At 33.5% G+C, this 27394-nt stretch overlaps 1 protein-coding gene across 1 annotated transcript in view; it reads left to right on the top strand.

Moving 5' to 3' along the window:
• LOC143387506 (serine/threonine-protein kinase B-raf-like) overlaps positions 1–27394 on the top strand; it is an 83070-nt gene that overhangs the window by 33711 nt on the left and 21965 nt on the right. The window contains exons 6-13 of the mRNA XM_077108121.1: positions 125–161; positions 1437–1556; positions 4508–4644; positions 5894–6011; positions 8439–8523; positions 9364–9540; positions 24671–24717; positions 25512–25630. Of these exons, the coding sequence (XP_076964236.1) occupies positions 125–161; positions 1437–1556; positions 4508–4644; positions 5894–6011; positions 8439–8523; positions 9364–9540; positions 24671–24717; positions 25512–25630 (840 nt within the window). The remainder of the gene's footprint in view (positions 1–124; positions 162–1436; positions 1557–4507; positions 4645–5893; positions 6012–8438; positions 8524–9363; positions 9541–24670; positions 24718–25511; positions 25631–27394) is intronic.

Below are 27394 nucleotides of genomic sequence, written 5' to 3'. Positions count from 1 at the left end.
AAGTAATTGTAAGACAGGTGTTATTTTGAATTAACCTTTCTATTAATGTAGAGTGAAAATTCAATGTTGTTATTATTTTCTTACCATATGCTTTGAATAAATATACTTTACTATTTATTTGTAGGACTTGATTAGAGACCAGGGGTTTCGTGGTGATGGAGGTAAGTAGTGAGTTCAGTTTAAAAAAAAATGCTCAGGAAAAAATGCAATTGCTTTGCTGCTTATCTCCTTTATACTTGCTTCTTTCATGAAACACAGACACAGAGAAAAATAAGTAGCGAAAACCCAAATTTTTGTAGTATTTATCATTTATTGCTAATTTTAACTAATTCTTGACATGAATAGGAAATGAGAAAACACAAAAGGTAGTCTTAAATGTACCTTCTATAACTTAAATATTGTATCAAGAAGAAATCCTTAATTATTTTAACCACTTCGTTAACTTCTACCTCTCTTAAACGGATATTGATAAATTTCCTTTGGGGTCCTCCACTCATACTTAAAACTTGATTTTGCTAAATCATGACTTGGATTGCCTGCCAGAGCTCCTTAGTTTGTCAGACACTTCCCTTCAACTTTCTGGAAGTGTTTGAAATGTACCTTTTATTGAATAGCTAGCCCAGAATGGAAAAGCTCATCCTTGGATTAGTATAGTAAATAAAGCAAGCAAACAGAAATTTCTGTATCTTTCAGAATTTTTATCTTAAGAAACATCGCTTAAGAAAAAACTTTTTATAAGAATTTATCCCATTTAATGTTTTCTCAGAGATTGTATTTAAGACTGCCTTGAAGTTTTCTTGCAGGAGGTCCTCTGTATTTCTCTAATAAGGAAGACCTGCAGTATCATGGACAGAGCTGGTCTCTTCATTGTGACCTTCTGTATCTTCAAAATATCTAAGCCCAGACTCAGAGATATTTTCTAAGTAAACATTGTATAAACCATCTTTTGTTATATTTCTGTACACCTATGACGCTACCAAAATAATAAGCCTGCATTATGTACTCTGGACTTGGTATTGACTAGAGCACATAGTTATACAAAGGGTTTTTCTTCTGTTTGTTATTCCATGAACCTGCCAATTTAATGTTGCTGCCAGTTTGACTTTCATATGTCATAATAGCTGTGGCTTTTGATAATTTTGCCCAATACATCAAGCATTTAAATGTTGCCATCATGTTAGCATCACAGAGTTAACTTTGTCATAAACACTGCCTGCTTAGAATCTAAAATCAAGTGGCATTTCTTGTCCTTTTTATGAGTCACTTTTTAAAAAATGATTGGGATTTTATAAAAATAAGCAGGTTAAAGAAAAAAGTCCAGAATTATTTTGTGAAGCGGGCTTCAATTCATCTTATTTATTCCCCATGACTTCTTTCATTTCTTCTGTGTGTCTGTCTTCCTGTGTTTGCCTGCCCCTCTCTTTCTCTTCTAACAGCCCCCTTGAACCAGCTGATGTGCTGTCTTCGGAAATACCAATCCCGGACTCCCAGTCCCCTCCTACATTCTGTCCCCAGTGAAATAGTGTTTGATTTTGAGCCTGGCCCAGTGTTCAGAGGTAGTTGGGCTCTTCTTTCTTGTTTTCACCCAAAGCAAACTAAATATAAACTACAGATGCTGTTTGTGCCTCACCCTCACAGCGTGTGTTTGTAAGTGTGAGAGTTTTCAGTACTGAATTTCTGCTTGGCCTGGCTGGAATGCTCTGAATGTGCTTCTCACACATATTCACTACTACAAGTTTTCTGTATGCTGTCTGTCATAAATTTTTAAGAGAGAAAAAAAAATCTGAACTGAGAATTTTCCATCTTGTTATTTGTTACACTATTACATCTTGGTCTTGATAACTTAAACTCAGTGGGTGGGAACAAATAAGATGGGAGGGATCTTCAATATGGATTCCTTAAATTTTAATGTAGGTGATAACTTTGATTAACTATTTGTTAACAATTTTTGTGGTTTTTAAGAAAATTAAAATATAAATGGAAACCCCTATTAAAAATATTTTTTTAGGCTTTTGGCTTTTTTTTTTTTAATTTTGTAATATCAGCAATGCATTTTGGGTTTTGCTTTCATTCTTTGCCCCAATATGGGATGTGTATATTTTATGAAAAAATAGGGAATTGTTTTTAAAACAGAAAGATTTTATATTTTGGATATTTCAGAATACTTCAGAAACTCAGAGTAGTTATACTCTAATTATACCTTAATAGGAAGAAAAAGTTAGCAGTATAATTTTACTCTGCCTTTTATTTTGCCATATTTTAGTTCTTAAACTGACTTTAAAATTTGAAGTCAAAGTTGGTACAGATGTCTGGCTACAAATATTTTTTAAAGAATTATCTGGGTGCAGTGGTGTATACCTGTGATCCCAGCAATTTAAGGAGCTGAGGCAAGAGAGCCTCAGCAAGTTAGGGGAACCCTGCCTATCAAAATAAAAAAAAAAACGAAAAGGGCCCTGGCTAGGTCAGTAGTAGAGCATCCCTACTATGTTCAACCCTAGTACTGCCACAAAAAAAAAAAAAAAGGAATTATATTTACTGACTCTTGATCAATACTTTTTCAAAAAATAGTTGTAAATGGACACAATGTCTTTATTTTATTTATTTTTATGTGGCGCTGAGGATTGAATCCAATGCCTCACACATGGTAGGCAAGCGATCTACCACTGAACTACATCCCCATCCCCCTGTTACTTTTTTTTTATTAATTTTTTTATTTATATATGACAACAGAATGCATTACAATTCTTATTACACATATAGAGCACAATTTTTTCATATCTCTGGTTGTATACAAAATATATTCACACCAATTCGTGTCTTCATACATGTACTTTAGATAATGTCCATCACATTCCACCATGTAGCAATGGTGTTTTCAGTTTTGCTCTCTCAGCCCAGCTGTTACTCTGAAAAATCCATGAAATGGGATTGAATTTCATCCTGTACTGAATAATATGATTAAACTAAAGAATAAAATGTTACTAAGTAGACCAGAACTGTGTCACCTGGGTAAGCGATTAAGACTAATATGGTGTTGAAAATATCAATGGCAGGCAGAAAATGGATTATGCTCTAATTAAAAGACAAGTTAGACACCATTTTATTTTAGAAAACTGCCTGTGAGAGCATGGAAATTTCACATGCTATTATAGTATGATGTAACAATGGTAAAATTTCTACCCAGAATCACTTAGAAAGATTAAGATATTTCTCTTTTTTGGTACTGGAAATTGAACCCTGGGGTGCTTTACCATTGAGCTACATCCCTAGTCCTTTTTTGTTTTTATTTTGAGACAGGGTTTCACTAAGTTACCAAGGCTGGCCACAAACTTGCAATCTTTCTGCCTTGGCCTTCTGAGTCCCTGGTATTACCAGGGTGCACCCCTGTACCTAGCCCATATTTAACATTGAAATGTTTTTTTGACATCCTTGTTCTTTGAAAGACTATGGTCTCATCTCTACCATATGAGTTGTAATCTTTTAAATATATATATATATATATACCTGAAGACTTTATATATATATATATATATATATATATATATATATATATATATATATATTGCCTAGAAATCTTAGTCCTATTCAGTTGTATTCAAGCCTGACTCATTGTCCTGAGCCCCTCTGAACCAGATGCAACTCTACATAGACTTAGGATGTTTACCACTGAGTCAGTATTTGGAAATGTGCCCATCAGAAAGGTTCTAATCTTACCAACTGAGTCCACTTCCAAAGAGTACTCCTTGGGCTTACTTGGCATACAAAATATTGGCATTTGTAGTAACTTGCCTAAAAGGCCATAACATATACTCACTTATAAATGCAGAGATTTTCAGAAAATTTTAAGGAAACCTACTTGGCTTTGCTTACAGTCATTTTGTTATAAAGGTAACAAATAATCTATATTAGTCCAAAAAAAAAAAACCTCCAGGAACTACTGACACTGATCAATATTTCTTAAGTAGTAAAGCTTATAGTTTGGGGTTGTATTTAAATATTAGTGGCTAATATGAACAAGCCCTATATTTTCAATATTAAGGTAACATTAGAAAATATTTCCATTGGGGAGTTTCCATATTTTTTAATATTGATTGGCTATTGAAGTAGTACAATGAAAAGTTTCTATTTAAATATGTGTTATATAGGCTTTTTAATTGACTTCACTTTTTAAATTTTTCTTCAAAGACACAATTTTTTTTTTTATTAAGAGAATTTTTTTCCCCTAGACTTTGGACTAGGAAAAGTTAAACCAATAATATATCTATCATTAGATGTTTTAAAATTGTAATTAAGTTGGCCAGAAAACTAAAAAAAAAAAAAAATAGTACTAATCACCAATAGGCCTCTTTTGACTTGTTTTTTTCAAAAGGTCAGTATTTGAACATATACTACATTTTAATGACAAGTTTAAATCCAAATCTAAGTCCCCCCTTGCACTTTGTGCACCCCCTGATAAAGGAACTCACTCCCTTGCTCCTCCTTAATGGATACATTTTCCCTAATTTAGGATCAACCACAGGTTTGTCTGCAACCCCGCCTGCCTCATTACCAGGCTCACTCACTAATGTGAAAGCCTTACAGAAATCTCCAGGACCTCAGCGGGAAAGGAAGTCATCTTCCTCCTCAGAAGACAGGAATAGGATGGTAAGAATATTTATCTTTTTTTTCACTGGAGTCCTTTCTTTTTTGAAATCAGAGCCACATAAATGTCACTTTTAGATATGTTATATCTGTATATGATAAAAAATTCCCCTATCAAATTTAACAGTTGATTTTTGCTTAAGCATATTCCCACCACACCAATTTTCATTTTCATCTCTAATGTAAAAGGCAGTTTTGGAAGAGTAACAGTAGCATTCTGTTTCTAATAAGAAAAAAGAGCCAGGCATAGTGGTACACACCTGTAATCCCAGCTACTCAGGAAGCTGAGACAAAGATAGCAAGTTTGAGGCCAGCCTCGGTAACTAAACAAGACCCTGTGTCAAAATGAAAAATAAAAAGGGCTGAGGGACGTGGCTCAGTGGAAAGCACCCCTGGGTTCAAACCCCAGTACCTAAAATAAAATGAGGAAAAAAGAGTAAATAAAGTTTTGGAAAGCATGATTAAGCATACATATTCTAAAGGCTGAACTACAGTTCAAAAATCTACCAAGTGACATTTTTCCCTATTTGAAAAATTAACTTTCTGCTACTTGTTGGGAAGATGATCCTTTAACCCTACCAAAGTAATTGGAGATATAGATAGATAAATAGATAGATAGATAGATAGATGGATAGATAGATAGATAGATTTTTTTTTTAAGAGAGAGACCAGTTCAGATCTATAAGAAAATTTAACTCTGACTAGAAAAAAATAACTAGAAAAATTGTCTCCTGTTACTATAACATATTAGGTTAAATTTTTAGGTATTTGGAGGCAAAAACTTATCACAAATACATAATATTTATCTTGCCCTTATAGTCCTCCAAATAATACAAAGCTGGTTTTTCTTATTAATTTTAATAATAGGCATTTCTCACACATGCTCAATAAATAATTTTCATTTTTAAATAAATTGTTTCTATCCAAGTCTGACTTGTCTTAATTTTGTATATTTAATCATATTTTTAAAAAATTTTTTTTAGTTGTCGATAGATAGTTATTTATTTTTATGTGGTGCTAAGGATCAAACCAGTGCCTCACACATGGTAGACAAGCACTCTACCACAGAGCCACAACCCCAGCTCCTAGTCATACTTTTAACTATTATTTCTTCAGCTTTTGGTGAAAGAAGCGATATTATCTTCCTCATCTTGCTCCTCTCAGGCTTAGGTTAATATACTTCACGTGGAACATAAGGTTTCCCCTTTTTGTTTGGTTGGCCTAACTTGACTTTTGCACTATTTTTATCAAGAAAACACTTGGTAGACGGGATTCAAGTGATGATTGGGAGATTCCTGATGGACAGATCACAGTGGGACAAAGAATTGGATCTGGATCATTTGGAACAGTCTACAAGGGAAAGTGGCATGGTATGTATGTAATATTGTTGACATAGTCACAAGTCTCACAGTAATAGTATATGTGTAACCATTTTGATTTTTAAAAATCAAAGAATACTCACTATTTGCATCATTAAACTATTTTCATCAGATGCAGAAGTTCTCCCAAACTGTAACAAGAATTATGGGAAATAAAACCTAGGTTCACAGCAATCGGAACTCCTTTCATTATATTACTAATTATTTATTTATTTGTGTTTGTGTTGCTAGGGATCAAACCCAAGGCCTTGCCCATGGTAGACAGTTGTTCTCTCACTGAGCTATATGCCCAGCCCTTTTTATTTTTATTTTGAGAGGGTCTCATTAAGTTACCCAGACTGGCCTTGAACTTGTAGCTCTCCTGCCTCAGAGTAATTGGGAGTACAGACATGTGGCACCTCGCCTGACTGCAGTAATAATTTTTTAAAATTAAGATTCTCCAGATTAGCTGTTCCCCAAAATCTGGGTTGGTTTCTGTTTTTTTGTTTTGTTTTGTTTTGTCTTTTTAATACGAGAGTTTGAACCCAGGAGCTTTAACCACTGCACCACATCCCTAGCCCTTTTTTCAAATATATATTTTATTTGGAGACAGGGTCTCCTTGAGTTGTTTAGGGCCTTGCTAAACTGCTGAGGCTGCCTCAGCCTCCTGAGCTGCTGGAATTACAGGTATGTGTCATCACGCCCAGTGAATGAACAGATTTTTTTTAAATTGACCATATTTAGAGATGTGATTGTAGTGCTGCTGGTGGGAAAATAAATTGTTACAAATTTTCTATAAGACAATTTGGCAGTATGTGTATTGAGCCATTATTTGTATTATTATAAACATTATTATTATATATAATTTGGCAATATGTATATTGATGACATCCTTAGGAAGTAATGGGACAGGAATGGATAGTCATGTATAAAAGTATATTCATCAAAGATTTAGTAAGAATGCCAAGTGAAAATTTAAAAATTGATTAGATAAATAGATAAATAAATTGGATCCATACATGATTGTATAGGATTTTTCAAATGATATGCTAGAATTACATTTATTGATATGGAAGGTGTCTTTGGTGTATTAAATTGTATAAAAGCAGCATGTGTAATACCCCATATATGTTATATATATAATATAAAAAATTTCTATCAGAATTTTACTATATTTCTCATTTTTTATATATTCATAAATATTCACACTGCATTCATATATAAGCCTTATCATTCATATATAAAATGTCAGTGAGTGGCATTATGGTAATTTTTTTCTGTGTTCTTTCAAAATGTTTTTAAACATTGGTTTTAAGTGGTAGTAAGTTATATGGTACCACTGATAAAATGAATGTTGTATTATATTGATAATTAAGAGAAATCAATAATATATATATGTAAAAGCTTAATGTACATATAAAAAAGTGCATGTAAGTATACAAGTAGCTGAAATCTCAAAAAGTGAATAGATAGCCATGATCAACAAACAGAACATTACTGTCATACTAGAAGCTCCCCTGATGCCCCTTTCCAGTCACTCCTCCCCCAAGGTTAGCTACCAACCTGACTACAACAGGAATCATACAGCATGTACCCTTCAGTGTCTGGCCCCTTATGTTGTATTCAAGATTCATCTGTATTGTTGTTGTAAGTCATTCATTCTCTCTGTCAATTTTTCAATGTGTAAGCTGATTTCTTCTTCCATCTACTGTGTAATGAGCATTTGGATGGTTTCCAGTTTGATGCTATTCCAATGATGTTGCTATGAATATTTTTTTATATCTTTCAGAGATCATATAAATCTATTTTTGCTGGGTATACATACCTTGGAGAAAATTGTAGGACCATATGATGTGCATATGTCCAGTTTTATAGATACTACCAGCAATATTACAAAGTGGTTGTACCAATTTTCACTTTTAATGGTAGTATGTAAGAGTTATAGCTGTTTTACATAAACTTTTTTTAATTAGCTATAATTTTAATCATTTTTCTAATGAAAAGCATCATAAATAATCCATAACTTTGTACATAATGTTAACTGCTCTGATAAAGAAGTTTGAAGTTTTCAACTTTAAGCTAAGCTCCACTGGGACTCTTATCTCTAGTTTCAGTGTTCATTTAGTAAATATATCTCATTGAGTATTGTTAAATAATTGGAAAAATACTCTGGGTACTTACTTAAACTAAATTTCCAGGGAAAACAAGGTTGTCTATTTGGGGGTTGGTCTTTTGAAATACTAGTATAGGAGTATTGCTGTTAATTTCATTTTTATCCTTCAAAAATTAATGCAGTTTAGACAGTTAGGCATAATTTATTTGTAGTTTAACAGTGTTATGGATTTACAGTTATTATAATTAGTGGAAATCCCCAAGAATGTTTTATAGTTTTAAATTTTTAAAATTGGAATGACATTTGGAATGATGATTACCTTTTAGGTGATGTGGCAGTGAAAATGTTGAATGTGACAGCACCCACACCTCAACAGTTACAGGCCTTCAAAAATGAAGTAGGAGTACTCAGGTGAGCGTATGCAAATTACTGTTTTTAGGAGAAAGAAGTTATTATTATTAGCTTCTGTTTTCTGGTGGTAGCCACTATTAGCTTTACAATTTACTCAAAATGAATAAGTATATAGAGCCATAGGATGTCTAATTTTATTTTCGTTCAGCTTATTCTTTTAAGTGGTATTCATATTATTTGGTACAGCTGATAGAAAACTTAATTCTAGACTGAAGTAATGAAAATATAGTATTGTGACCATGTGAAATGGTAGTTTCACTTATGGTAATAATGCTCTCAAAATTCTAAGTGTTTCAGAATATCTTTTAGAGATTGCATTTACTCCTGTGCCTAGAACTTATGGAACATTTACAAATTAGAGTAAGTTCAAAGTAGGACAACTTAAGTGGGGAAGATTCTAGAACTGTAATTTGGAAAGACAGGGAGTCAACAAAACTGAGAATATTTAATCCAGAGAAGACTGTTAGAAAGAAAAGGGAAGAAAGTTGTGGAGTTTGGAGGAAAATGATTTTATCTCACAAGAAAACTTTCTAATACTAGAACCGTTTAAGAAGAAAAGTAGGTAGGGTAGCTCTATTCAATTAGTGAGCTTCCCATAAATTCAAGGTATTAAGCAACCTCTGCTTATTTGTCAGATATATTTTTTAAAAAAAGACATTTCTGAATAGGATGGGTGATTAGATAATTAATTAGATAATTCATCTAAATATATACTTATAATGCTTTTTATTTTTTTAATACCATTTTCTGTTCATTTTACTGCTTGACTACTTTGACTCCCTTTTAAGAATTGCTAAAGTTTATTGGCATTTACTATTTACCATCACTTTACTTTTACAGGAAAACACGACATGTGAATATCCTACTCTTTATGGGCTATTCCACAAAGCCACAACTAGCTATTGTTACCCAGTGGTGTGAGGGCTCCAGCTTATATCACCATCTCCACATCATTGAGACCAAATTTGAAATGATCAAACTTATAGATATTGTACGGCAAACTGCACAGGGCATGGAGTAAGTTCCATTCTGTTAAATCTCTTGTAAATTCCTTTTGAAGACAATTGAAGATGTTTTAAAGACTTGATACTTCTTTTGGATTGCATTTTAAATTACTGTTCAGCAGTATAAGGACACTAATGACTAGCAATATGATACAGAAATATAAAGCAGTCTTTCCCTAGTGCAGTCATCAAAACCTACAGTGACGAATACCAATAATTTCATAGTAAATATACAACTGAGTGTTTCACATTCAGTGATTTAAGTAAGCAGTAGAGACTCAGGAAACAAAAATAGATAAAAAATAAACTAAACTAAAAGTTATTTAACAATTGTATATATGTATATGTATATATACTTATATGTATATGTAATAATTGCTAATTATCCTTTCAAATCATTTTCACTAAGTGCCCCAAATTTTTTATTGCAAATAGGTCATTTAAGAAGTTAAAATGAAAATCCTCATTCTCATTCTTTTTGAGGGCTTCAGGTTTAGAGAGATATATATGTATATGTGTATATATGTATGTGTGTGTGTATATATATATATGTATATATATATAAAATTTTGTGGCATAATTGAAAATATAGTTATTTTTAAAATTTGCATAGCTTAAAATGGAGAACTGACTTAAAAGATAAATTTTGCATATAACTCTTAAGAGCAAATAAATAGGTAAACCAAAATATAAAATTAAATTTTGAAAACACATGAAATTCAATAAAGTAAACTAAGCATACTTTAAAAATATCCTAATTTAATATTTTGTAGTATACAAATTGTTTTCACATGCATAGGTTGTCCTTTAATGTTATGAAGTAGATATTTTTATTTTCTTTTTACAAATAAGGAAACAGTCTTTTAAGTGACTTGTGTAGGGACACACATTTAATAAATAGCAGAAAAGTTGTCTAACTCAGGATTTCCAGTACCAGCATTTTTTCCCTAAAAACCACTACGCTTTTTTTATTATTATTATAAAATTAGAATAAAAGGATATATGCAGGGGCTGGGGTTGTGGCTCATTGGTAGAGTGTTTACCTAGCACTAGGTTCAAACCTCAGCACCACATAAAAATGAAATAAAGAGATTGTGTCCATCTACAACTAAAAAATAAATATTAAAAAAAAATCACTTATAGAAAGTAGGTGTTGGAGCCAGGACTAAAAACTGGACCTTGTTCTTAAGTATTCCCTCTTCACCACCTTCTCTGGCTCAAAACCAGGTAATATATATGTAATTTTAGACTGTTTACAAACCTATTTTCAGCCAAAATGCTATACTGCATATTATTACTTTATTTAGAATAGTTCTACTTGTCTACTAAACTTAAAACACTCTCACCCTTTCAGATAAGTTGGAATCTGTATCTGTTCAAATCTAAATTTGAGGAATAAACCATGGCAAAAACAATAAACATTCAGAAAAAAAAAAAACTTATTTTCTTTCCCCCCACTGATCTCTTTCCTGTTTCTTTAACAGGCCAGGCATGCTCTGTCAGCACGTTTGTACTTGTTCTTTTCTATTTAATATACTTATGCTACAAATGTCCTTAAATTCTCTTTTCAAATATCCCTTCTTTTTTTTAAGACATGCCTTCTCAGATCACTTTAGATAAATAACAGGTCTCCCGCCCATCATGTCACTCTCTATTGCCCCTACCCTTGTTTGTTTGTTTTGTTGTTTAACACCCAATCCCACATAACTTGCTTTTCTCATTGTCTGCCCCCTTCACTAGAATGTAAACTGTATAAGGGCGGGGCTTTGTTTTGTTTGTTTCTCTATGCCTAATGCCTGGAATGGGGCCTGGCCTGGAATAGGTGCACAATAGGTATCTGTGACATGAAGAAATGCATGACTACACATAACTCTTTGTTATTGATAGGTTCATCTTCCAAAAGAGAGAAAAGCCAAATTCTTCTCATATCAAAACTGAGAAATGTCAAAGAAAATAAATAACAGCCAAAGAAGTAATAAAAGTGAATAATAGAAGGGAAAAGGGTTTATGATATAAAGAGGCAGCAAAATACAGTATTATAAGTTGTTTTTAGTGAGACACAGTTCACACTTCTGTAATCCCAGCTACTTGGGAGGTTGAGACAATAGGATCTCAAGTTCAAGGCCAGCATGAGGAATTTAAAATTTCAAGAGCCTGTCTCAAAATAAATTTAAAAGAAAAATCTAGCAACAGCGAAAGGGCAATGAAGTACCAGTGAAAACAAGTAAAACAAGTGACCGTAGAAAAGAACACTATCATTTTGGAATTGTGTAGTGTGGAAAATTGTCAGGGAAAAGGTGATATTTTTCCATCACTTTATGGTTTAAAATTATGCAGTCTATCTACTCCAAAACACTTTGTTTACATTTTTAAATTGTTCTCATTCTGTAATGAGTGTGCCTCACACACACATTCATTCTCTCTCTCTCTCTCTCTCTCCCCCCATATATATGTATATATATGTGTGTGTATATATGTGTATGTGTGTGTGTGTATATATATATATATAAATATGTGTACACGCACACGCGTGCGCACACACACATTTCCATCAGATTTATCCTAGATTTTAGTACCTGAAAAAGTACAAATTATAAACTGTAGACCCTCTAGCAGAGTTTACTTTTTATTACAAGCTTAAAATTAACCAAATAAAGTACAGCTTCTTCCCCACCCCCGGCCTTTTTTTTGTTTTGTTTCTTTTTATAAGATGGTTATATGCTTCTGGATAAATGTATCAACACATTGTACATTCCTGAAGACTTTGACAGGTTGAAAATTCTCCTGTTACAATGGCTTTGTGGGAACTGGGTTTGTAGATCAGTGTTAAAGCACTCACCTAGCACGTGTGAGGCCCTGGGTTTGATCCTCAGCACCACATAAAAACAAGTAAATAAAATAAAGGCATTGTGTCCAATTACACCTAAAAAATAAATATTAAAAAAAATGGCTTTGTGCCACGCATGGTGGCACTAACAATTAAGTCCACTTAACAGTGTACTTTTCCAAAGCCCTCATTTCAGAATAGTCTGCCCCCTGAATGTTTTCTATGTTCTATTTAAAATTATCTTTTTTGACTGTACAACACATTTCATTCTTAAGTCCCAAGGCATAAGCAAAACAGGAATACCCTAACCCATTGCTGGGTTGTGACCACTTAAAAAATAAAATCTTCAATAATTAGAAAAGCAGAACCACTGTGACATTCCAGTGGTGTTATCTTTATTGGTGGGCTACAGACTATAAGCAAACAATTAATGGGTGACATTTTTCCTGGGTGATTTTGTCTTTTTTTTTTTTTAAAGTACTTCAGAGACAGGAAAGAATATCCTAGGGTCACTTGAACAAAGCCATTCTTACAATTGATAATTATAGATTAACTCTATATTTAGGAGTCAAAATTTATCGAGTCTGTTTTATCATCTTCTCACCTGCCAGTCATTAATTCAGGCTAAGGACCAAGTTATTTTGAGAATATTGTCATTAAAGAAATTTCAGGTATGATCACTACATCATGCCATTTCTTTGTAGGACTTATAATTTCAGAGGGTATAGTTTTTAATTTAGCTTTACTAGAAAATGTACTAAATGTTAAATCAGGGAAGCACATAGAGAAAGTCATGGCCTGGTGATATGCTCACAGAAGCATTATATTCTGAAAATAAGATAATTAAAAAGAATTTTGAGATAAACTGCAACTGGCTTTTTTAAACAATGAAGAGTATCTGCCTCCTTTATTCATAAATAAACCTTATGAAAGGAAGATAAAAGGTGAATTTTAATTGAAAAGATGATGAACTTGTAAGAGTAATTGAATTCTAATTAGTCAAAGAATACTTAGAGTAAAAATGATTTTTGGAGAAGAGGATGCTGATAATAAGGAAAATGCAAGGTAAAACAAAAAGGCATCATTTTCACCTGCTAGAATTGGCAGAATGCCTAAATTTTGACAAGATCAAATGTTCATAAAAATTAGGGAAATTGATCACTGGGACATTCTGAATGGGACAAACCACACTGAGGGCATATCTGTAAGAACAGAAAAATGCTTGTTATATCTCCAGAAACACTAGTTTTTGTTCTAAGAGATGTGTTCAGGAAGAGATGTAATAATTTCATACTGTTAAAATAGTTTGTATTAGTAGAAGAACACTAAATAAAATATTGGCACATATATATAGTAGAATAACAGTTGAAAGAAATGAACAGTTAAAAGCAATACAATATAAAGTTAATTGAAAAGTAGCTGCTGCACAAAACCACTTAAAATTTTTTAAACAGCATTTTTTAAATTTTGGGATTTTTTTTGAAAATGGTGCACACCTATGTATAAAAAAAAAATAAAAGTGTTGAAATAAGAATTAACACGTACCAGTTCAGCAGTGGCTGCCTCCAGGAATGACAAAAAAGGATCAGGATGGGGGCAGCTATGACGGAGATATAGCACTAATTGTTTCTTCCTTTTAATAACAAAAAAAGATTTTATAGTTAAATTTTACTTTTATAACTTTTTTATAAGTATAGACTTTGAAAAATGATTAGCAGTAAATCATTAAATGATATGGTAAGATCTTGAATGATTTATATATTATACAGTTTTTAATTTCAAGGTAAATTTTTTTTTAAGAGAGAATGAGAGAGAGAGAGAGAGAGGGAGAGAGAGAGAGAATTTTTTTTTTTTAATATTTATTTTTTAGTTCTCGGCGGACACAACATCTTTGTTTGTATGTGGTGCTGAGGATCGAACCCGGGCCGCACGCATGCCAGGCGAGTGCGCTACCACTTGAGCCACATCCCCAGCCCTCAAGGCAAATTTTATTACAAGGAAATATAAAAACATTACAAAAATTTCAGAGAATATAAACACAAAGCACCAGTAAACTACCATCAAGAGATATCTTTAATACATTGATGTATGTTATGTATCCTTTCATTAATTGTGTATTATAATACTCTACACTGTGGTTTTGTTATTGGTTTTTAAGTATGGAATAATACTGGGTTTGCCTTCTTCAATCTTATTTTGAACCTCTTTACTGGTTAGTAAATATTATGTTCTGATCATAGTGTTCTACATACTACTGACTCACTATTTCCTTTTTTTTTTTAATACCAAGTATGTTCTCCAGTTTTAAACATACACACTGACATGGCCAGGCACAGTGGCACACGCCTTGTAATCCCAGCAGCTCCAGAGGCTGAGGCAGGAGGATCTCGAGTTCAAAGCCAGACTAGGCAACTTAGTGAAGTACCTGCAACTCAGTGAGACACTGTCTCTAAATACAAAATAGGGCTGGGGATGTGGCTCAGTGGCCAAGTGCCCCTGAGTTCAATCCCCAGTACCAAAAAAAAAAAAAAAAGATACACTAACATTTATTTATGTATTTAACAATTATATACACCATATTCAGACTATGTACATACAGACTTTATATAATGTACTTTATATAGACTCCCTCATTTGCTCTTCAGCAACCCTGTGAAGTAGATGCATTTACTATCCCCATTTTACTGATGAAGAAACCAGAATATAGAAAGGTAACATAACTTGCCCCAGGTAGTTTGGCTCCAGAGAGCAGTCTCTTAACCTTTGTACCATGTTGTTTTTCCAACTTATTTAATTCTTCCAACAACCCAGTGGGTCCCTAATGTCAAGCTGATTCATCACTCTTCCTGTCTCCTAGAGACTGTCATTATCTCCTCTGTCCTTAGACCTCCAAAACCGTTTTCCAGGAATAGTCCCCTGGTGGACCTTGCTGACCATTTCTTTAAGAAAATTGGAAGCTGGGCTGGGGATGTGGCTCAAGCGGTAGCGCGCTCACCTGGCATGCGTGCGGCCCGGGTTCAATCCTTAGCACCACATGCAAACAAAGATGTTGTGTCTGCCAATAATTAAAAAAAGAAAAAAGAAAAAAAAAGAAAATTGGAAGCACCTGCTATAACACCCACCCACCCACCCACCTACCTGCCTTCATGCCAAGTTGTTTTTCACTAAGAATCAAAGCCAACCACTCCACTGTGGTCCAGATCCCATTCTCCTTTGCTACTCAGAAAGGTCTTTTTAGTCAATCCTCCTATCTCTTGTTCATCAACAGTTTTTCCTTTGTTCCTGAATTACCTCCCTAAAAATCTTTCTTACAATGCACATTTGGCAGAATGCTTACAGTTGTTAATCTAGGTAGAAGATATATGAGGTGTTTATTGTATGCTTTCAACTTTCCTATATGTTTAAAATTTTCATAATAAATAAGTTGTGAGGGACTCTCTCTTAATACCGCTGTCCTCTTCAGCTATCTCGTTCCTCTTCAATAAAGCCTCTTAAGAAAGAGTTGATACTCATTGTTTAGTTTCTCTTCTCTCTTTTTATCTTGGAACCCACTCCAGTCAGGCTTTGGCCCTCTCCACTCCACAAAACACTTATAATAATACAGTTACTGATGACCTCCATGTTACTAAATCTAATGGTTAAATTTTTAGTCCTTAGTTTATTTGATCTTTCAGAAACAGAATGTAGTTAATCACATCCTTCTACTTGAAACATGTTCTTAATTGATTGGTTAATCCTGTTCTTAATGTCTTGGTATTCAAAATCTGGATAGTATCTGTACCACCTGGCAACTTTTTAGAAATGCTAAATCTTAGTTACCACCCCAAATCCACTGAATTGAAATCTACATTTTAACACTATCCCCAAATGATTTACATGGATATTGAAGTCTTAAAGAACAATACATTAAAGTATATTCTCCTCGTTGTCCCACTACTATCTGTTCATCAGTTGGTTTCTCAACCCCCTGGAGATCTCATCTAGTTTAATGGTTTGAAGAACCATCTAAATAACATTTATTGAGACTGCATACCTGTAATTCCAGTGACTCAGGAAGCTGAGATAGGAGGATCTTGAGTTCAAAGCCAGACTCGGCAACTTAGTGAAGTACCTGCAACTCAGTGAGACACTGTCTCTAAATATAAAAAAGGGCTGAGGATGTGGCTGAGTGGTTAAGTACCCCTGAGTTAAATAACCCAGAACCAAAATAAATAAATAAATTAATTAATTAAAAATAAATAAAATAAATAACATTTATCTGCCAGTCTCCGGTCAGTTCATTTTGTCTGTACTCAAGATTCATACTTAATATCTGTTTAACGTATCTATTTGACTGTCTAATGGGCCACTCAAATTTAATACATATAAAACTAAGCTGCTTGTCTTTTTCTTTGAGTCCATTCTTCCTGTATTCTACTTCGCTCGGCAACTTGCAGTTGTTCTTTGAGCTGTTTACATAGATCAAATATTACAATGATCCATGAATTGTTCTTTTTTTCACAGCACACAGTCATCAACTCTCATTGGGATCTTCTGCTTTTATCTCCAAGACAGAGAACAGTTGTTGCTTAGCAAATAGTGGGCTTTCATTAAATGTGGTTAAAAAAAATAAGAAGAAAAACAACCCAGCAAGATAAACATTATCACCTCCATATTATAGATTAGGAATTCAAACCCCTAATCTGTAATTATAAATGTACCCAAGGTTATATGGCTATTAAGGGACATAGTTGGATTTCAAACTCAAATCTTTGTGCTCAAAACCAATGTTCTTTCTGCCATGCCTGTCTGGTCATGTCACTTAAGTACTCTGGGTTCTTAAATTCCCATCTTCATGATTTTGAATTATTGGCTTTTTGCATGCCTCACAAATAAAGAAGTGAGGGTTAGAAAATCAAATAACATAAAAATACTGAAAACTTTAAAATCCAAATTAATACAAAAAGGGTGGTGTTTTCTTACAGAAGTTCTTTAGTTTTTGCTTTTGTTTTAAAGTTATCAGTCCACTTCAAATTAATTTTTGTATGTGTTATGACATATTTGTCAAGGTTTATTTTTTTCCTACATGAATATCCAGTTGTTGCAGCAATATTTGTTATAAAGAGTGTTCTTTCCTCCACTGAGATGCCTTGCTTTTGTAAATAAACAAATGTCATGCCTCTGATTTTATATTTGGACTTGGGAATGTTTGAAATAAACTTAAATAAAAGAAAGAATAGCATGGTTTTTGCTATTCCAGACAAAAATAGGATGTGCTGAAAAATAGAGATAGGCAGGCAGTGACTCTCTACAGAAAAACAGAGCGTTTGTCCTCATAATTCCATTTAGAAGATGAATGATATAGTATTTGAAGTCAAGAAAATTACCTTATAGTCATGATTTGAAGATTTCATATACAAACTATGCCTTGTTTTAATGACAGTGAGTAAAAAGTATGTGTACCACCATGAAAAAAAGAATAAAATCAAGAAGGTTTAAAGTTTTCTGTGGGTAAACAAGTAGCTTCTGATCTCCTAAGCAAGCACTTACTTCAAACAGGGGCAGTGAAAACCTCAGGTAGTCAAGTCACATACTACATAAATAAGGTTCCCCAACAGAAAAGAAAATCCTATATCCAATATATTAGAAGCTTTGAAGATCAGCAGGCTACTCTCACTTTTCTGTAATTTCACAGCTTTATGTTTTTGTTTTTGTTTTGGGTGGGGGATGTTTTATTCTGTTTTCTTTTTTGTTGGTGTTTTGTTTCTTGTGTATGTGGTACTGGGGTTCGAAACCAGAGGTGCTTTACCACTGAGCAACATCACCAGACCTTTTTATTTACTTTGAAACAGGGTATCTCTAAGTTGCCCTGGCTGGCCTCAACTTGCTGTCCTTCTGTGGCTGGGATTACAAGTGTGCACCACCACATCCAGCTATTTGATGTTTTGTTTTCTTTTGTTTGTGATACTGGGGATTGGACACAGGGGTGCTTTCCACTGAGCTATATCCCCAGTTTTTTTATTTTTTATTTTGAGCAGTGTTTCACTAAGTTGCTTAGTGTCTCAAAGATTGCTGAGGTTAACCTCAAACTTGTGAACATCCTGCCTCAGCTTCCCAAGTCTCTGGGATTCTAGGCATGTGCCACTGCACTCCACTCAATATAAATTTTATGATTATGTCATCGATTTCCAAACAAATATCTGCTGAGATTTTTTTTTAATGTGTACTTCAGTAAGTATAAAAGAGCCAGACAGACCTTGACTACACCTGGGTTCACTCCCTATTACAAAAAATTTAAAAACCTCCAAACTTTTCATATGGCAATGCAGTAACTAGAAATTTATAGTCAAGACACTTGAAAAAAGAACAAAGTTGAAGGATTTGTATTGTGGGATATCAAAATTTAAAGTGAAACCACAGTATTTATGACAGTGTGGTACTAGCTTAAGGACAGACAAAAATCAATGAAGCAAAATAGACAGTTTGGAAATAAATCCATAGATCCATAGTGATTTTATTTTCCTTTTCTTTACCAAGGTGCCAAGGCAGTTCTTGGGGTTGATCTTCTCAAAAAATGTTGCTAGAACAACTAGATATCCATTTGAAAAACATAAACCAGTAACCCTTACCAGACACATGACAAACATTTACTTGAATCAAAGACCTGAGACTACAATGTAAAAATCTAAATCTTCTATAAGAAACAGAGAAGAAAATTATTGTAGTCTTAAGGAGTTCTTTGGGGTAGGGAATTAAACCTAGAGGCACTTTACTACTGAGCTACATCCCCAGCCTATTTTTATCAGCAGGGTCTCGCTAAGTTGTTTAGGCCCTCACTAAATTGCTGGGGCTGACAATGCTCCTGCCTCAGCCTCCCAAGTCACTAAGATTACAGGCATTCACCATGTAGCAAAGATTTAAGTCACAAAAAGCAAGAACTTATTAATTTAAAACTTATTAATTAAAAAACTAATAAATTGGGGCTGGGGTTATGGCTCAGCAGTAGAGCGCTTTCCTAGTGTGTGCAAGGCCCTGGGTTTGATCCTCAGCACCACGTAAAAATAAATAAAATAAAGGTCTTGTGTCCAATTACAACTAAACAATAAATATTTTTAAAAAAACTAATAAATTGAATTTCATCAAATTTAAAATTGTCTTAAGACTCTATTCTTAAATTGAAAAAACAAGCCATGGACTTAGAGGGAATGTCTGTAAAACACATCATCTGATAAAAGACTGGAGAATATAAAGTATTCTTACAATAAAACATTATCACTCACTGAAAAAAATGGATGTAAGAATCTGAATGTGCCATGTGTCTATAATCCCAGTTACTAGAAAGTTTGAGGCCAGCCAACAGCTCAAGACTGTCTCAAAAAAAAAAAAAAGATTTGAAATCTTTATTATGGAATGTATGTAAATGGAAAATAAGCACAAAGATTTAATTTTTTTAGTTGATCAGAATACCTTTTTTAATTATTATTATTGTTTTAATGTGGTGCTGAGGATTGAACCCAGTGCGTCACGCATGCTAGGCAAGCACTCTACCACTGAGTTACAATCCCAGCCCCCCAAAAATTTTAACATAGTTAGACATTAGGAAAAGCAAATTAAAACGACAGTGCCATAGAACTACACCATTCAGAACGCCTGTAATCAGAACACTAGGTGTTGGCAAGGATGAAGAGCAACTTGGAGCTCAAATGAGGATTATAAGGATTTCAAATGAGACAACCATTTGGGGAAACAAATTGATAGTTTCTTTTAAACTTAACAAATGGGCAATTCTAATCTTACTTAACTAATCAAAAAGAAATAAAAAACATCAACAACAAAGATTTATACATGTATGTTTACAGTATTTTATTCATAATTACTAAAAAACAAAATGTCCAAATGGTACCTATCCAACAGTTAAATGGATAAGCTGTGGTATATTCATACCCCATAATACTTCAGGCAACCATCAGGTTGATCTCAAAATCATTATGCTAAGCAAAAGAAACCATATAATTCTTTTTATAAAAAATTCATAAAGATGAAAATAATCTATAGTGACAAAAAGAATTAACAATGGATATCTGGGGGTATTATTAATTGCAAAAATAGATGAAGAAACTTTTTGGGGTGGTGGATATTCTTTATATTGATTATGACAGGTCATTACACAATGGTATAAATTTGTTGGAACTTGTTTAATTAGACATTTAAAATTGAATCACTGTCTTATATAATTATACCTCAATAAGTTTTATTTTTTTAAGTGAAGGAAGGTAAAAACAAAGTGAAGTAGAATTTAAGTTCTACTATAAACCACAGCTGAAAAATCTGGAAACTACCTATTGGAGATTTTAATTATTTTTAAAGTGATAAATGATTGCTGACTATGGAGAAGTAGCAGAATGTCATTCCCTTCCATCTTGCTCACTTTCTACATCATGATTTTCAGGGGAACCAAAAAACATCAAAGTAGAAGAAAGACTATATGACACTGTTACCATGTCACATCAACCAGTTGAGACAGCTTCTAAATTTTCCAAGGGCAGCTAGGGTGTCAGAGGGAGTCAGCTTGCTGTCGTGAAGTTTGATGAACCTCTGTGGGATTGTGTAGAATTTGGTGAAAAAAGGCCAAAATGCAAGTGTCTGCTTAGTCCAGGTCTGAAGTTTTAAAAATAGTAGAAAATAGCAGCCAATTAACATGAGCCTAGAAGCTTTCACAAATAGATGATGATGTACTGCAGTATTTGAATTTCAGCACAGTAATTGAATAATATTGCTCCTGATTTTTTTCTGGGGAGGAAAGTTGTTTGGTTTTGGTTGTTGGTTTGGTTTGGTTTGACTTTGTTTGGTTTTGTTGATTTTCCTTTGGTACTAAGTGTTGAACCCAGAAATGCTCCACCACTGAGCTAGCTACATCCCCTTCCCTTTTCATTTTTTATTTTGAAACAAAGTCTCACTAAGTTGCCAAGGCTGGCCTCAGACTTGTGATCCTCCTGCCTTAGCCCCCTCCATTCACTGGAATACATGCATGATCCACCACACCCAACTTTCATATTCTTCTTAAAGATAAAATCAAGAGATGTAACACAAGTGGCAGCACTTAACTAGATTCATAACTGGATAAACAATCATACCTGAAAGTAGCAAGCTGGAAGATTTCTGCCTTTATTCCTCTCTTGTGAATGTGATGAGTATATTTAGCAGTACCTAGATGAGGACATCATTAGAATGCTTTTAAAACCTATTTTAGTGAAAACTAAAATTTTAATGTGGGGTTTTAGGCCGTATTTACAAAATATAAAATTTCATCCAGGTGTAAAGAACAGAAGTATGCAAATGGAGGAGGAGGAAGCATTTTTTTAATTATTAATATTTTTTTAGTTATACATGGACACAATATCTCTGTTTTTGTTTATTTATTTTTATGTGGTGCTAAAACCCAGCGCCTCACATGTGTGAGGTAAGTGCTCTGCCAGTGAGTCACAACCCCAGCCCAAGGAGGAAGCATTTTATAGGAGCAGTTTAAAAAGATAATTCTAGTGTTGTAATTAAACCTGAGAGTCCATTGAGTGACAATGGCTCACTTAAATTTTTTATGCTCACCACAAGGGACAGATGAAGATGGGAATCTCACTCCAGTTTGTGTTAGATCAAATCTGAAATGCTTACTTGGTTTGAGGCATCATCTTGTGCTCTGAAAAGAATGTTGAAAAACTTAATTTTAGGTAAGAATTTAAAAGGAATATACGGAAAACAAATTTTACTAGATAATTTTGCAGATCTAAGAATAATGATTCTATTGGTAGACATTTTTTCTTCAAGATAAGAAATTTCCTAAGAGAATTCTGTCAAGAGAATGTGATATTTAATTGATACCATGTTTGTCTTTCCTAGTATTTTTGAAAACCCATAACATTCGTAAACCTGTAATGTTCTCCTTAATGTCTTAAAAAGTTCAGAGAGAGGGCTAGTGGAATTATCCTAAATAATGCATAGACTTCTGTAGCCAAAGTCAGTTTATTCTTGTTCCCTTTCCTACCTGTCCCCCAACTGACTATGTGGTTGTTTATTTATTTGTTTTTGGCATCTTCCATTATAATGGGTCATTGCCTAGGAAATTGTTTTAGTGTCAACCTATATAAAATTATTTATGATACAATTAATGTGAAACTTTTTATTTTATAGGGTTGGGGTATGATGTGCATCCCGTTTTTTCTAGTTGGGGAAATAGCTTCTTTTTCTTCCAGCCTTCCATTATACAGACCTGGACTTTATTGTCACTTTAGTTGCAGAAATATTATAGAAAGAGAATTATTACATGAGATAAAAAGTAGGAAAGCAGGGGGTATAAGGTGATGGGGTATAAGGTGATGCTATTTCAAATTGCAGCCATTTGCAACTTTGGTCTTTAATACTTTATGCTGTCCAGCTTCTACTGGTAATAACCACTAGTTCAGCAATCACATTTATATTTTGTTAATTATCTGTTAAATTCCGGGACAGAAATTTTTTCTCCTCAGCTCCTCAGTTATATTTCTCTTTTATTCTAGTTCTATTGTTTTGCATTGAAAGGAACACCTTTATCAGGCTGGGGGTGTAGCAGAGTGGTAGAGTACCTGCCTAGCATGCACAAGGTTCTGGGTTCAATTCCTTCTACTGCCCCCCAAAATAAAAAGCATCTTTATCTGCACTCCTTTTAACTTCATCATGCCTCCATTTTCGTATGTATCTCCCATTGGTTTTGTTTGTTTCATCTCCCAGGAGAAGGAACCACTTTCAAAGACCAACACCTTTGCAGCACACTAGACCCTAGGGCTCTTTGACCTAGCTCCACCAACAACAACCCCATCATTTACCCCCTTTCTTTCTCATGGAGTCAGGTTCTCCCCATCTTGAAAAACCTTTTGATTAGAACACATTTATTTCCATCTGTTTTTAGCTTTCCATGTTACTGCAGAACTTTTCAAGCAGATGGTACCAATAATTGACATCAGATTTTCTTTCAATGGAAAAGTGACAGTGTGGTGTAGCAGAACAACACTCACCCTACAAAACAAGATAAGTTTTATATTGTGGTGTATGCTGTAAATGATAGAAATAGTGTGAGATTAGAAGTAATTGGAGGAGAAAGAATTACTTTGAATAAATAGTAATTTAAAATGAAAATTTTGTTCAAAAACTTAGTTTTAAAATCCTGATGACTGGGAGAATGAGGAAGTTTTAAATAAAGATCAGAAAACATGAAGAATCTCAATTATTTGGAAGTCTTCTATTTTTAGGTGTCCATTACATGATTTTGATCACATTATTTGGATTTTAATTTTTTATTTTAAAGCAGAATTTAATTCTTAATGGTCATTGTTAGATTTCAGAAGTCTCATCTGTTTTTTCCAGAATTAAATTTGAGTGGAGTTTATGTATATATCCTATTTATAGTTGATTCAACAGATATATTGAATATTTAACATACATGCCAGGTCTTATATTAGGCAGTGTAGATAAATGGAAATAAATTAATCAAAGCACTTTCCCTCAATGAACACAACTAAAGCCATTTGTGGCGGTACCATAGATGATTTAAACTTTAAGTTAGTTTTAAAATAGATCCACTGTGGTCATTATAGAGGAAGTCTGCTCCTCACTAGTTTCAGTAAGGTCCATTCACTGGAATACAGGCATGAACCACCACATCCAATTTTCATATAGTTTCAGTAAGGTCCTTTAAGAATATATCATACCACCTTTAAAAATAGTTGTAATTTACCCAACTTTTACATTATGGTGGAGTTTACATTCTAAATAGAAAGCAAACATAGGCACATTAAAAAAATAAATAAATCCAACTATTAAAATAATTACTAAATAAATTGAACAATGAAAGATCACTTTCAGTTGGGTTAATCATAGGAAAGCTTCACTTTGGAGTTAGAATTTGTGTTCCATCTTAAAGGACAAGTTTAAATATGTGATAAATAAAATGAAAGCTGATTTGGAGAGATGGGTACAGGTGGGAAGCATTGAATGTCAAAGTGTATTTATATGAAATTAATAAATAGGCTTCACAGGGTTGAAAGGTTTGTATTTTTTAACTAGTAAAAGATAAAGTGAAGTCTTTAAATATAAACAATATTTGGGCTGTAAATAATAGTGATATGTTTCTAAAATCCTAAATTCATTTATAGTCAACTAATTTATGTATAAAGAAGTTATCACAATGTACAGATTTTAATTGTATTGTGATTCTAAATAAATATTTATACCCCTAAGTATGTTCTGTAGATTCTGAGGCCAGAGTCCTTTAGCCTTACTCAGGTTTAAATGATGTTTTGTTTTTCAGTTACTTACACGCCAAGTCAATCATCCACAGAGACCTCAAGAGTAATAGTATCCTTCCTGAAATTTGTCCGCGAAGTTTGAAAACATCCTGACTTTTTCTTCTGCATTTTGTCTTCACATTATGTAAAAACAGTTTTCATGCTAAATTCAGTAAACTGTAAAGAATATTAATAAATCAGCTTGCATGAGAGTGTAGTAGAGAAGGATATAATAGCCTGCTTTTGGTTTCTGAATGATTGAGCACTATAAGAAAATCTATCTAAAGTCTTCATAATAGTAGGACTTTTTTTATTGCTTGCTCACATTCTGTCCACACTATAAAACAGATAAGTTTATAGCTATGTACTAGTTTCTTTCACCCCTCTGCCCTTGTTCAGGAATAGTTGAGATCTAATGGAAGGCTCTAAATTACATAGCAGTGAGATGAGAAAAAAAATTCTTTTTCCGTAAGCCCAGACTCAGACCCTGCCTGCTGCCATCTTTATTCCAGTAAAGAGCCTTTATAGATTCCCCAGAAATGCTAAAGTATATCTGGGCCTACATGATCAAAATCAAATGGGAAAGTTTCTAGAGCTCCCGAAGGCTTAAGAAAGCATCTCACCTCATCCTTGTACATTTTAAACTCCAAAAATTTTAAAAATAGTTTACTTAGGTTAAATACAACTAATTATTGTTTAAAACCTTTTTAATCAACTTTAGGAAATATGAAGTACTGTAGTTTATTAAAGACTATCATATTACAGAATTATAGAAAAACTAGATCTCTTACCTAAAATTTTCATAATCTTTGCTCTAATAGGAGAATTGAGATCTATTGTTTTCCTTTACTTACTACACCTCAGATATATTTCTTCATGAAGACCTCACGGTAAAAATAGGTGATTTTGGTCTAGCCACAGTGAAATCTCGATGGAGTGGGTCCCATCAGTTTGAACAGTTGTCTGGATCCATTTTGTGGATGGTAAGAATTGAGGCTGTTTCTCCATGGATTACATTTTTGGAACCTGAGATGCTGCTGAGTAACTAGAAAGTCATTGCAGGTTTCAACTATCGTATTTTCATAGTTCCCAGTATTTGGAAAAATCAATGTTTTATGTAAATAATTTTAACTTTTTTATCTTTAAAAAGAATGTACAAAATCAGTTTCACTATATTTTAAACAAAAATATATATTTATAAACAATGTTTAAAGTTTATTCAGAATTGTCCGTTTAAAAATATTTTGTGTTCAAAATGTCCTATGTGCACTGTTTAAAAAAAAAATAGGTTGTAATTTAAGGCAGGTGTGTTCTACAGCCATTATTGTGGTTTTGCTAAGAAAACTCTTCCTTTTAACAAAGAGTCTATTTTACAATCTTAATTGAGCCTAAACTGGAAAGTTACTTCCTTCAGACTGGAAAGAACAGTATGATTATGGGGCAGCTGGGAGAGGAAAGGCAAGAGAAAAAAATTGGGCAATTTTTAAGTATTAGCATTTATGCTTCCTTGCATAACTTATTTTCTCTTTCTTTATTCTTATTTTTGCTTTGTTGAAAAGAAGAAAGAGAAGTTCTAAAAGAAGGGAACAAAACTTCTGTGCAGTTACTGCAGCAGACAGTTAATCTCAGCAACTCAGGAGACTGAGACAGGAGGATTGAAAGTTCAAGGCCAGCCTCAGCAATTTAACAAGGCTCTAAGCAACTTAGGGAAACTATCTCAAGATTGAAAAAATTATAAAGGGCTGTGAATGTAGCCCAGAGTGGGTTCAATCCCCAGTGCCCCCCAAAATGTATAGGAATCATGCTATATGAATCAGCAGTTCTCAAAAGGATCCCTAAGACCTTTCATTGGGAGGAACCACAATAATCCCTTTGTAAGACCAGATTTTGTTCTTATCCTCTGATCAAAACAACACATAGCAACATATTAAGGGCAAGGAGTGTCGTTTGATTATAGAGTGCCACCCAGTATATGCTGGTTTGGATCCCCAGAGCTGCAAGAACAAAAGGAGAGAATGATTGAATAAAGAAGCAAATAGAATCCACCTGGTTGCTATTAAGCCAGATGTCAAAGAGAATCGAAGTACTATTCTTACTAACCTTTATTTTTTAAAATATTTTTTATTAAAAATGGGTGTTCTGTGTTGACATTAGTGGTTATTATTTTTAATATTTAAATGAATTAGTCAATATTTTAAGTTTCTTTGTTAAGTTTTAATATGATAAATAAGCCACAGATACAATCCACATAAACAAAAACTCTTTAGGGTCTTTAATAATTTTTAAGAATGAAAACAAGTCCTAGGACCAGCAAGTTTGAAAACTGCAGCTCTAAGCTAAATACAGATATCCCAGAAGTCTTAGTGTAATTTTAAGCTTTAAATAATTTAATATGCATTAAAACTTCTGGGACACTCTGCCAGAAACAGAAAAGTTGTGAGGGCTTGTGAAGCTGTATTTGCCAAATTCCTCAAACTATATGTAGCAGTGCCCAAGAAGGGAATTCCAGGGTAAGATTCCAAGTTTATCAAGATAGGCATAGGGTTAAATTGAGCTATGATTTCTTATGACAGTACATGGAATTAGGGCAAGTGGCAAGGTGGAAGAGAAGACATTGGACTTAGAGTCAGGAGATCTGTATTCTAGTAGTACTCTGGTCATTAACTTGCAGGTTTTTTAACCTCCTCTTACTCTCTCCATCTACAGTGTTGGGTTGGACTAGTGAATTTCTGAGGCCCTTTCTAAAA

Source organism: Callospermophilus lateralis, unplaced genomic scaffold (genome assembly GCF_048772815.1).
Source record: "Callospermophilus lateralis isolate mCalLat2 unplaced genomic scaffold, mCalLat2.hap1 Scaffold_144, whole genome shotgun sequence".
Lineage (NCBI taxonomy): Eukaryota > Metazoa > Chordata > Mammalia > Rodentia > Sciuridae > Callospermophilus > Callospermophilus lateralis.
The sequence above is the reverse complement of the archived record's forward strand: the minus strand, read 5'-3'. Positions and strand labels throughout refer to the sequence as shown.